General features: G+C 44.3%; 1 protein-coding gene across 1 annotated transcript; it reads left to right on the plus strand.

Annotated features, from left to right (window-relative positions):
• The first annotated feature begins 303 nt into the window (after positions 1 to 303).
• LOC118503852 (N-acetylgalactosaminyltransferase 6-like) lies at positions 304 to 5,972 on the plus strand. The gene is made up of 5 exons (XM_036037566.1): positions 304 to 602; positions 3,577 to 3,953; positions 4,020 to 4,378; positions 4,440 to 5,320; positions 5,393 to 5,972. The coding sequence occupies exons 1-5, from the start codon at positions 552 to 554 to the stop codon at positions 5,573 to 5,575; spliced, it is 1,851 nt and encodes a 616-aa protein (XP_035893459.1). The 5' UTR covers positions 304 to 551; the 3' UTR covers positions 5,576 to 5,972.
• The last annotated feature ends 7,427 nt before the right edge of the window (positions 5,973 to 13,399 follow it).

Raw genomic sequence — 13,399 nt, forward strand, 5'->3', positions numbered from 1 at the left:
AACGGTTGCCGCCGCTTAACGCTCGACGAGAAACCCCCTGCCAAAAACAGAATGGAGTTTTGGAAGCCAAAGAATGAAGAAACAAAAAATGCCATCGAGAAACCCTTCACCCTCTCAAGACACTGTCAACCTGCAGTAATGAAGGCCCAGGAGCATTCGTGTCGTTATTTCCGCGAAGATGATATTGCTCTTTCCTCCATGGTTCTTATTCCTCTACGTGTGTTAGGCACGCACACTGGACACACCACACCGTGTAGCTACGGCGGGCCCTTACGCGCTACGGCAGGCGATAGCCCGCGAAGGCAGCTCGAGTTGGCGCGGTTGGCGTCAGTTTTTATCGGTGCCTTTCGTTGGGCGGACGTGTTTCGGAGACGATTTGTGGCGGATAGTGTTAGCTTTTTTTGTTGTTGTTGTATTGCGTGTGTACAGACAATCGTGAGCGTTGAAATATCGGAAAGATGTGAAAATAAATAAGTGACACGAAAGGGGCGCATTATAGGGTGTCTCGAGCACGTGGAACAGCGGCATCCCCGAGATCTAAACCGATCACCATGCGCGTTCCAAGATTTTTACGACAGTTTAAGCGTTCCTCACACCGAAAGGTACACGATACACAGTTCAACGTTTTGTGATTCCTATCCCATCTAACCGCGTTAACCTCGTATGCAAAATTGATCTCTCGCCGCCGTTCTTGTTCTTTCCCAAGACCCAATAAAACTTGTCGAAGATGATACCTGCCGCCGAGTATAGCGAAGAGGTGGCGCAGAGTCATACCGACCGCGTATCGGGCGTCTAGACCGACGAAATTTAAAACAAAACTCGTTCCAACATACATCCACACCCATGGTTCCCTTATAAATCAAACCGAGACTCGAGACAACGTTCTAGAGCGAATGAGCGCATGAGGCCAGCAAGTTACGGAAAGTGGCAGGAAATTCACCACCATCTTCTTGAGTCCCCCCCGTCTACTGCGACCTTGTCCGCGAATTTCCCACAACCCTCTCTAGTGTGTGTGTGTATGTGTTTGCTTATGCCGGCTTAAGTTTTATTGGTGTATTTCTTGGTCGATGTCTTAAGCTTAAAGCTGATTTTTTGGTGCAAAAAACGCTTTTTCTGCTCCGTTGCTAATTAATTAATTCACGAAAACGAACCTAAAACGAAACCAAAACGAGGCAAGAACGTAGCCAGAAAAGGGAGACAAAATACGGATATTGGACGTTGATGATGTTTCTGAAGTTTCGTGTGGCTTTCCCGGGGACTTGATCATCTCGTTCTGATGCGCCGACGTTCCATTCGGATGGTTTTGTGTTTATTTACCAAGCGAGTTGTCGCATCACAGTTGGCGGTCAGATATTTGCACCTAGCGCCAATCACGATTCAACCGTGCAGTTTGCTGTCAAAATACCTTCGACACCGGTCACCGGAGTGTCGTCTCCGTAGTGGAATGATTAATGTTTGCTTTTCACCTTAACCACGGCAACGGGTGCCTTTTGTTCGGGGTGAACTTTAAGGCTTAAGTAGTTGTCATAAAGCTAAGCTCCTGGGGCTTCTCTCCAATAAGCCACACACACACGCCAACCGGGCAAACTAACGGCTCCGTCACGAACTATCTCACCGGTAAAGGGGGGAAAAGGCTACAAATTACCCTAAAAATACGCCCATCAATCGCGCTCTGTTGGGAGACGCAAGTGCGTGCGTGTGTGTTCCTGTGAAGGGCTGTACAACGAAGAAGCTCGCCGATAAGGGCAGGTTGTTGTAATTAATAAAATCAGATTTTATCGCCCTCCCCCCTCGGTGTGTCGTTGTTTGGGTTTATTGCGCCGCCGGCAGTGGTGGATTGTGGGCGCAAACATTGCGTGTGTTGCCTTGGTTTCCCCAGTGTCCAAGCAACGGGACGGATGTCACTATCAAGTGGCTGCTACAATGGGCGACAATCCAATCGCAAGGCAGTCGAGTTGAGGTTTTATCGTTAAAATGAGAGTAGGAGAGAAAGAGGAGTATAGTGATAAGTCATATGCATTCAGAGTGGTTTGATAAAGGAGGTTCGGATTTGGGAACTGGACGGACGGCTTTGTAGAAAGTATTCCTGGGGTTTCAAGGTTCTTCTTGAAATGTCGAAAAGAAAGCTAAGTGATGCAATTATTTTTTTTTTTTTGCTTGACCTAACTGAGAGATAGACTACTGGAAGTGCTTGCATCATACATATGTGTTTGTTACACTACACGGCCCATACTACCTTACGACCAAACGTTCGTGCAATTACGGTTGAAGTCCACCAAGGCCATGTTTAGATGGCAAGTTTTATGATGGCATCTAGCATCACTGGTGATAAAACCTCAACGCAAAAAGCCACACATCCGAGAGCCCTTACATTACGCGTCGGTCTGTGGCTGTCTTTGCGATCGTTTAAGTCTTGTGTTTTTGTACAAAAAAATGGACATTTGGCCTCATTATAGCGTTTAAATTTATTACAACAGCAAGCCCAATTTTAACATATTTCACATTAACCTCAATTACCGTGTGTTGCTCTGCATACTCTCTCCAAACGAGTAGTCGTCTGTTGTACCTCAACTGGAGGCGGTCCGGTAACCGAGGCAACATCGGCGCCGGTCTTCACACGGCAGGACCGGAGTTCAAATCCCATCCAGACCGTCTCATCGCAGAGCTTAACCACTTTACTGCGGGTAAAATCAAGTCACAGAAAGCCTTGAATGGGCAGGCCCGAGACCTCTCGAGGTTGTGTGGTGCCAAGGAAGAAAAAGTGTACCCCAAATTAAGATATACAATTCGCTCTATCGAAGTCCCCGTGTATCTCACCAAGCGCAATTTAGTTTGCATAACAATATGACGTTATTTTCTAGTACAGGCTGGTTTGGTTTTTGGCACCCATGGAGGAGATGCTTTGCTACCGTTGCCTTGACGCGTTGCCTCAAGGTCACAGCCGGCGAGCATCAGCCGCGCTTGTTCTCTCAATTATCGAATGTCTTCTTTCGTATTATGATTTTCCAATTATTCCATTTATGCTTCAGTTCTCGATTGATCGTTCTCGCTCGTTCGTCCCTTACAAACACACCTGCCCACAGAGTGACCGATTCCTGTCAATTAGTGTCAGATGGTGAAGCGTTAGAATTGAGAATCGTTCCAACCAGCTGACGATAGGAAGAGGGGCCTTCACATTGATCATAATTGAACGTTAATTTAAACACAAAGAGTTCGTTTTTTTGTTGTGTGTTAAAATCTAAATCAACAATGAATCAACAATTGTACAACCCAAAAAAACTAGACAATGAAAAAACTCTTACACAGCAATGACGCCAGCTCACGTCTAGATCGTGAGATTTTGCCCACACTCAAGCGGTTGAGATGATGATGCTTTGAATAAATTCTTGATGCCTTTCCCTAATCGACATGTTTCCCCGAGCAACCCCGCCAAAAAACCGTAGTCATAACTGGTCCTCGTGGTCATCGTGGTTTTGTCCTACCTTTCTAACACTCTGTCCACTCTGTCGTAATGAAACTTTTTTTGTTTTCGCTTTCATTAAACATTCTGTCGCTCGATCGATCACCGTACCCAAGCCCCTGTTCGGTGAGTTGATCGTGAAGCTACTGTTCATCGTTTGCTGCATTATAATCACGGTGCTGCTGATCATTCACAAGTACGACAATTTGGATAACTTCAAGCGTACGCTCTACTACCGCTACACCGACGATGGTGATGAGTTCTTTGCGTTGCCTCGCAACATCGGCGGCGAAAAGATGGACTGGCATAATTATGAACTGATGGAGGAAGAGCGGAAGCGGGTGGGACCGGGTGAGCAGGGCCGCCCGTACAAGCTGACGAGCGAAAGAGATATCGCACTCAACGATAAGTTGTTCAAGGAGAACGGATATTCGGCGGTCGTTAGTGACATGATCGCGCTTAATCGCTCGGTACCGGACATACGGCATCCGAAGTAAGTAGCTTGCGTGTGCCCATGATAGATCCCCATCCCCTTATCATCGATACATCTGTTTTCAAGTTGCCGCACAAAGGAATATCTGAAGGAACTTCCAACGGTTAGTGTGATCATCATCTTCTACAACGAACACTGGAGTGCTCTGCTGCGGACGGTGTACAGCGTGCTGAATCGATCGCCACCAGCGCTGCTGAAGGAGATCATACTGGTCAACGATCACAGTACGAAACCGTTCCTTTGGACGCCGCTGCGAGAGTTCGTGGAATCGGAGCTGAGCCCAAAGGTGCGGCTAGTGGATCTACCGGAGCGGTCCGGATTGATTGTCGCTCGGATGGCTGGAGCTCGGGAAGCACGGGGCGATGTGCTGATCGTGCTGGATTCTCATACAGAAGTCAACACTAACTGGCTTCCTCCACTGTTGGGTATGTTTGAGGACGCATTCATATCACACAACGACTACGAGCCTAATCTGATCTATTGCAGAACCCATCGCGGAAGACTACCGTACCTGCGTCTGTCCCTTCATCGATGTGATCGCACACGACACGTTCCAGTACCGCTCACAGGACGAGGGCAAACGTGGCGCGTTCGATTGGAAGTTTTACTACAAACGATTGCCACTGCTGCCCGGTGATCTTGACGATCCGACCAAACCCTTCAACAGTCCGGTAATGGCGGGCGGACTGTTCGCTATCAGTGCCAAATTCTTCTGGGAGCTCGGTGGATACGATGAGGGCCTAGACATCTGGGGCGGTGAGCAGTACGAGCTGAGCTTCAAAATCTGGCAGTGTGGAGGACGGCTGGTCGATGCACCCTGTTCCCGGGTCGGGCACGTCTACCGTGGGTACGCACCGTTCGGCAATCCACGGGGCGTTAACTTTGTGGTGCGCAACTTCAAGCGCGTCGCCGAGGTGTGGATGGATGAGTACAGCCAGTTTCTGTACGAGCGTAATCCACAGTTTGCCAAGACGGATCCGGGTGATTTAGCTAGCCAGCGGGAGCTACGCGACCGATTGCAGTGCAAACCGTTCAAATGGTTCCTGGAGGTGGTAGCGCCGGATTTACTCGTACGCTATCCACCCCGCGACCCACAACCGTTCGCATCCGGCCGGGTGCAGAGTATGGCCAATCCGAAGCTTTGCCTAGACTCGCTGAACCATCAGGCGAAGGAACCGATCGGACTGTACGCGTGTGCCGCAAACAAAACTCACCCACAGAACAATCAGTTCTTTACGCTGTCTTACCATCGGGACATACGAGTGCGTAGCAACGATAAGTGTTTGGATGCGTCCAAGCTGGGCGATGAGATTGTGCTGTTTAGCTGCCACGAGTCTCAGGGCAATCAAATGTGGCGCTATGATTATGTGAGTAGAACTGGGCGAAATTCGGTGCAATCGGGCTGTCCTAACTTTTCTTTCGTAAATTCTTCACGTCAGGAATCGAACATGATCATCCACGGTAAGGACCATCTTGGGCGATGCCTTGAAGCGGATCTCTCCACCAACAAGTTGTTCCTCAGAAGCTGTGATAAAGAGAAATCGTCTCAGAGGTGGAGCTGGGGCTACATCAACTTTGTACACCTGCAGAATTGGGATGTTTATGGAGCTAAGTTTTTATAGTGAGAGTTACGAGCATGCCACTTGTTGCATTACTTGAGTGCCTTGAAAGAGAAAAAACGAGGGACATGTGCCAAAATGAAATGGCCGAATTGTGAAGTATTTTGGTTAATCAAATCCATTTTAGTGTTTGTGTGAGTGTAAGTGTCTCAGTGATTGATAGCACATTGAACAGTCTTATTGTACCATATGTTTGTAAAATTTAAATTAAACATTTAATTCATCACAATTACTTATGTATATAATTTCGATTGTTTTAGAAAATACCCCAATTTAATTAGGAAATAGAATTAAAATTAAATTAGGTTAAACTAATTGCAATCTATCATGAAACTCCTATCGATTTGCCATAGCCATTAATTATGATAAATAAAAATATAATTGCTGTAAATTGTATGACTTTTGCTAGCATTAAATTGAGCCACAGTGCAAAGATAAAGCGCCATCTAGTGTCATCCTAAGGAAACTTCGGGATTCGAGCAGTGTGCTTTATCGACATTTTTCGAGCAGTTCTTTCTGTCCTCTTCTGAGGGGAAAATTTCTAGATGAGTTTTGTTTTTGTAGATGGGGTACATTTTTTTAAAAATTTGATTAATTAAGGCATAACAAATTTTATTTTGAAATTATTTTAGACATTTAAAATTGAAGAACTGAATAGCCAAATTTAAGATTGGTTTTCGGTAACAAATAATTACTATTTATCGGGAGATCCTTTAGCAACACTGATCAACACGTCCGCTCTGGGTTTAAATCTCATCTGAACCGAGCGGCCCCGTACGCACAACCTACCTTCGCAATCCGAGTTATAAAGATCCCATCGTTGACCCGTTCAAGCTACTCATGTCTTACCTCTTACACAATCTGGAACCAATTTTCCACAGGGTTTTGTGTTTTCACACCATAAACACTCCCGGTTTTGGTAAAGTGCAAGCAATAAAAGCACAAATTATGTACGTTTACCTAACATTTATCAAGTGCTAATTGTTTTTTAAGCTTCTCACCCTTCATCACATCATCCTACGATTGTTTCTATCATTTTCCCCCTTTTTATTGTGGTGAAGAAAAAAAAAACAACCCCACTGCCTTTTTCCAATCGTTCGACTTTTCACCTTGTAATTGACAATCGGCGACCATAATTGTACCGCAGCATCTTCCCGACCAACGAGGGATAACTTCGACATCCATAAAGATCGTTGCTTTCCGTAGGGTTTAGGCACAAAACTCCCCTTCGTGCAACAGTGCAATGGAATCTCTATCTCTCATCCCCCCGAAATGCATCGCAGGGTTTTTTTTTTGTTTGTTTTTCATCAGCTCCCTCATTTTCCATCTTCGCCAAGACGACGCAGAGGTTTACGGTTTTGCTTGACGAAAATTTATCATCCGTAGCTCATTACAAAAAATGCGAGTTTTTTTGTGTGTTTTCTCTTGCTTCCTTTGCTACATTTCACGGTTTTACACCGGTTCGTGTGGATGGGAAAATCGTGGAATGAAGGAAACACTTTGGAAAACAGCACACAAATGCCACAATTAAAATCCTTCCTTCTTCGAGTCTTGCTGACTGGCACGAGAAATATATGAATTTTTTGAAGATGTTGTTTTTTACAGGAGAAGCTCCTGAGAACAGCCAGAAATTAAAGTTGCTCTCCATTTATTAAGCGTTGCTTGCTTATCGTGGCTGGAAATGGTCCAAATAAATGTGAAGATTAAAGATCGCCTGGAAGCTGTCATTCTGAAGAACATTCTTGAAGCAAACATTCAAGAGCATGTAGCAAGATACTAAAATTTAGCAACAAATTATAACGTTGAAATGTCTTACTCACATTGCATTCTTATCTGGCGATCCTTTAACGGCTTGGTTTTGCCTCTTTTCTGCACCCTTGATCCCATTACGCAGGGTTGATTTGATGGCTCTGAATATGGCTAAAACCAAGTCAATAAAGGAAGAAATGGCAGGCCAAGACCTCTCGAGGTTATAAAGATCCCATAACTTGAAACCCGACAACGCGGGAGGTTGATCCAGCAAAGAAAAGGGAAATGCAAATTAACTTCAGCTCTCAACCAACAATGGCCGACATTTCAATGTCAATCACGCCGTCAGAAAGGCCTGGGGTAAAGTCTATTATTTTTACGAGGTTTCTATGTAACCCATCTTTTCACCAACAAATCCCGCATCAAGGTTCCGGTTTCCTATGAACCCTCGAAGGAATGTTTATGAGTCTGCGCCATCATTCTTGTGCTTGTTGTTGTAAGGATTTCTCTACATCCCAATTCTAGGCGCCCTGCATCACTTTGGTGATCTTCCGGCCGAAAATACCGGAACCTAATCCATCCATTTAATGCTTCTGTCAACTGTGGTGAATTTCTGGGGCCTGGGTCAGTTTACGTTTTGTCTAGCCCGGCCCGAAACCCTTTCGGGTTCATCCGTGAAGGACTGGGCTACTTGGATGAAGTTAATAGACTACCAACATCTCTTCAAGCATCGTTCCTCTTATTGTACAGTGTATTGCCAATGTGTCTGTAAGATCTTGAATGCCGACTTTTCCGAATCTGCATCACTTCAAGACTGAGCGAAGCATAAAACAATAAAAGACACGCACACAGCATGATCTGTTGCGAAAGACAACATGCGCAGAACAAAAAAAAACTAACTATCGCATACCTCTGCCCATCTTCAAAGTCCGATCAAGACCGAAATCCCTCCTGCACGGTCGTCGTCATCAGTTTCTACGTCTTCTTCTCTCATCCACGGACACTTCCGCCACTTCAGCTGGACACCAGATGTTTGCAATAAAAAAAAATTTGCAAAACGAAACGATCGGCGAATCCCATTGGGTGAGGCCTCCAACTTCCATTAAAGCGCCCGAGCCGAGACCCGAGACCGCTGTCACTACTCGGTGTTAGCGTTGCTGGCCCCGGAACACTGGGCAGAACCAGCGGTGTACCAACTTTTTAATAGACGTGGATACATGCATTGGCTTGGTACAAGAACAAGTGTTGCCGATCACCGTCGATCGACTGGCTGGGGACGATTGACTGTTACGAGAGATATTTTAGGACCACAAACAAGAACATTTCGAGCGTATGGCTTAGTAGTTTCGAGAACTATTCGCCAGTGTGCAATGGACATTTTTGTTGCTAAATGTCACCAGCGGATGTAAATTATACGCCCAAAGGTGCATCTGTTGTTGCGAACCGGAATTGTCCGTCTCTTGGTTGCTTGGGTTAATGGGATCGTTACATGAATATATGATCTTGCTGACAGCCAACTGCACCGGTGAGAATGTACATCTTAATAATATTACTTGCTGCATGAATAAGATCTGGGGCCAATGCTTCCGGTCAAAAAGACTGATTTTGTTCTAGTAAAATACAATCTTGACGATTAGTTTGACTTGTTCAATGTTACGTAAAGAATGAATTTTATTTATTTAAAGTAAAATTTTAGGTTCTTGAAAAAACAGGTAGAGAAATTGTTTTAATAGTCGCTAATGCTGTTATGTTGTTTGTATTGGATATTATTCTAAACATGTGGACAATTATTTTGCGACCTTCTTCTTCTTTCTTGTTCTAACGACCTCTTTTTGTCATGTCTCCATTTCTGGTTTACTAGACTTATTTATACTGCATTGTTGGGTAGTAAGTCATCATTATGGGGGGAACGGCCTACATGCGATCTGAACCCCGGTCCTGCCGTGTGAAGACCGGTGTCGCTGTCGCTTCTACCACCGGGCCGCCCCCGGTAGTAGTCAAGTACTCAAGGATAGTAGTCAAGAAACTTCAATAAGATTTCTGAGGAACACTCTTAAGCTATCAACCGACAAGAAGCGAGTTTACATGAAGAAGAGTTAAGAATTTGCTCAAATTGACAACAATAAGACCTCTTGCCCGTCATGCATTAGCGTCTGGTTTTGCAGCTAAGACATAAAAACTGCCAACCGAAGTGACACATCCCTCAATACAAATCGTTCCATCCGATGGATCCATATTATCCCTATGTCCAGACATAAAACCGAAGCATCGGTACCGACCGGATATGTTTACGACACAGTTTTCGCTGGGTTTCGCTGGCAGCTCGGATGTAAAAACTGAAGAGCAAAAGAAAACAAAAGCATCACACTGCAAGGCGAATGTCTAGCGGCAAGCGTCTATAGCAGTTGGTGCAGGTGCAGTCAGTGCGTCTCGACCCAACATTACCTCCATCCCAAACCACAGCGCGTTTACCCCAGAGCACTCCAACACACAGCTTATCGGTTGCGTAAACGGCAGACTTCCCAACATCGCTCGATCGCTCCGACAAAAGATGCAACATCGTCTACACGCGTTTGTAGTGGCGAAGTGCCCGAGACATGTGTAGCTTCGGTCGGGTGTTGTTCTCCTTTTCCGCTTCTTCGCATGTTTGTTACGATGCTTCCGAGCAGTCAGTTCAATGCAAAACATTCAAAGGCACAGTCGTTTGCTTGCACTGGAATAATGTTTTTGTGGACGAATGTTTGCCGCTTGCGCTGTAGGTATTATTCGAGACAGTTCCGTTCTAGCCGGCTACTTTTGTTTATTATCAAAATTTAAGTGCAGATCAAAGTGTGTCGCTTTTTGTTTTGCGCTAACATGCAGCATTGATCGCAAATGTTTTCCCTAATGTCTAGCCCGGAATCCTGGGGGGGGGGCTAATAACAATATCGAGAAGACATTGGTTGTTTGATGTACTACAGCACTAGATATAGAGTGCTACAGTTTGTTGGTCGTAAGTTACCAGTTGTCCTTTGATCTTCGGTATGGGATGATGTCTTCGTTAGAAATGTTGGATATTCTTGGATATTTCGATCAAGCAAAATCTTGTAATTCTTATTGTAGTATTGATATCAAATTAAATAGAAGACAATGCTGCCTATATGCATTTTTTAATTCCTTGGGTTATCAATGATTGGGATTGGTCCTCTGATTGAAGTTTGTTCGAAAACAAAAACTATCGATCGCTGCTGAGAGGAGTTGGGATGCATTGTCGATGGTATGCTTACTGTTCTCATGGATTCTTCACTATCCATCAAAAGCTCTGCTAATTCTGAGTGATTTTCTGATAACGTCTATCTTGCTCAGCAACTTCTCCACTTGACAGACCAATAAAGCTCCGAGCGGCTGATCCAAACGGCAGAGTGATAAACCATTAAAACCTCCGGGTTTTAGCCTCATCAGCGTCTGTTGCAGATACACGATCTTATAATACGATGGGCCAATTTAGACTTAGAAATCCTCGCACTCATAGACGAACCTTCTTCTTCTTCTTCTTTTTCTCTTTTGGCCTAACGACCTCTTAAGTCATGCCTGCCATTTATGCCTTCTTGAACTTATTGATACCGCATAGTTGGGTAGTCAGTCCTCACTATGGGGATAGACGAACTTTATGATCTCCAATTTCTTGCCTCACAGATATCACCGTACCTTTGTAGTCTAGCCTCCTAATCGAAGCCTGATGTTCCAGTTATATAGTGAATGTCTTGTTTGAAGGCTCCTTTGTAAAAGGTATTATTTTCCGATTGTGAAGGAAACTGTTAACTCAATATAAATAGAGCCATCCTGACACGCCACGCTTTTCTTCTTTGCTGATTTTTGTAAAAAAGCAAAGAAGACTGTTTCATGTCTTATATTAATAAAAATGTAAGCTCAAACCATGGTAGACAACAACATTAATATCTGGCCGAATCATTCCAATGCTTTACCACCATCAAAACTCTATCTTCCTCGTTGCATGATAAATACCCGTTCAAATTGGAACTGTACGCACGCAACAATTATCAACAACAACAACAAAAAAGCCCAACGCCTATCAAACTAACGCGCCAGGACAAGAATGTAAACGATGACGGATCAACAAGCGCCTCACTGTCAGTCAGGCAATCTATGGAGAGAATGAAGAAGAAAGAAACAAAAAAAGCACGACAACAACGACGGCACCTAATTAAACACCAGGTTTCTCCATTTTCATAAATATTTACAGCTCCACCCACGGCGGGTGGGACGGTCTGAGGCCGGGAGGAAGTGGGGGCGGTGGTGCAATGCTAGGGCCGGTAAAGGGGTGAAAAATTTCCCACAATTTTATTTAATGCGGCCCGAACCCGCACAGGCTTACGGTTTTCCCACCTCGAACAGCTCTCGGATGACGCGGTTTGAAGCCGGCTTGAAATGTAAACAAAGAGTGGAAATTCGGCAGTTTTTTCTCTGATTTTCCTTCAATCAGACATGGAAGACAAACGGACAATCAGTACTATGAGCTGTATGCTGTAGGGCAGAAGCGTGATTTTTTTTCTTCTCTTCGTTCTGAATCATGTTCCCTACAGAAGTTGTTTATTTGATCCGATGTCACCTTCTATCAGGAGGGTGGGTTCGCTGGGAAGAAGATATGCGCCTCACCGTCTAGATGGAGGCAGTCGGGAAAGAAAATATGAGAAAATTTTGTTGTAGAGCACACATTTCATAACGCCATACGCACGATCGGACCCGATCAGATCATAAATATCGATCGGTCCGTTTTTATGTACAGCACGTCAGCAATAAATTAAAATTTTGCGATGTAAAATCGAAGGGCGATAAATCATAACTTTCCATTTTAATTTACTGTTTATGCTGGGGTTTTCTGTTCATTTTGCATTAGGTCATTGATTCCTTTTTTTATTTTGATATAAATTACAGTGTGTTTCAGGCCATAGAACAAGTGTTTCTATGAGCTCACACACGGACTAAACCGTCCGTTGTAATAGCTCAACCTGGAAGGCGTGTATGAGGGCTAAGCTTTAATTAGTATATATTTTCACGAATTATACATTATTATAGTAATTTTTAAATTATTAATATACGCAATAAATCAAGTTCTCGAGCGATCGAGACGCCATATTCGATGCACATAAACCATCGTATGGTAGTTTACGGAACCACAATTACCATCGGTGATCAGTTGTTTGGGTTTCGTTTGAACGGACTCGCTCGCTCATACCCATGCACGCAGCGACACACCATGGATGAAGTAACCTTAGAAGTTAATTAAACTATTTTTTGGACCTTTTTCTCTTGCTGCTTCCTAACCTACACCGAAAACCGAACACGTATCGAGGGCGACCACTGTACGGGTGCAGCGAACGAAACATGATCGTAGGGGGTAACTACCAGCAACCCAGGGATTTGTTCGCTCCCGGTAGCGCAATCGTCGCGGGCTAACAATGCGCATGAATGATTTATTTAAAAATGGTACCACACTAAGGTCACACGAGCGGAGGACGCACTGGATACAGTGATGAACGAAAAAAAGCGGTACAATCCGTTGAAAGGGTTCGGTTGGCGAACATAGTGTTAAAGGATCTATACTTATGATAATTTTTGAATTTATTTTAATTTAAAAATAAAAAATGAAAATAAGAATTATAAACTGAAAGTTATAATTGAAAAGATCAAAAAAATGAAAATTAATTTTCAACATGAACAAAATATGAATCTTCCGACATCGGAAGCTTAACGAACAAGAAACACCATCAAACGAACTGTATTGAGAACGAAGAACGATGCAGCAAAAGAAAACACCCGAACATTAAAGGAAATGCCTGTCTCGGTCTGCCTGTCTTGCCTGCCTGCCCTTTACAGGTCCTTTTTAAGGGGTGCGCCTTCCCGACCGAAGCAACCACGCCGTTGCCTTCCGAGAATGCAAAGGCATATTCGCCCTTAAAATGTTGACCTCAAGTCAAAAGAAACGCCTCGGAAAGAAAAGAAACGGTCTTGCTGATTGTCTTGCTCTGGTTTTTCTGCTTTATCTTCCTTTGCCTTTTACCTTTTCGGGTTTGGTTT

This window comes from Anopheles stephensi, chromosome 2 (assembly GCF_013141755.1).
Source record: "Anopheles stephensi strain Indian chromosome 2, UCI_ANSTEP_V1.0, whole genome shotgun sequence".
In the NCBI taxonomy this organism is placed as follows: Eukaryota; Metazoa; Arthropoda; class Insecta; order Diptera; family Culicidae; genus Anopheles; species Anopheles stephensi.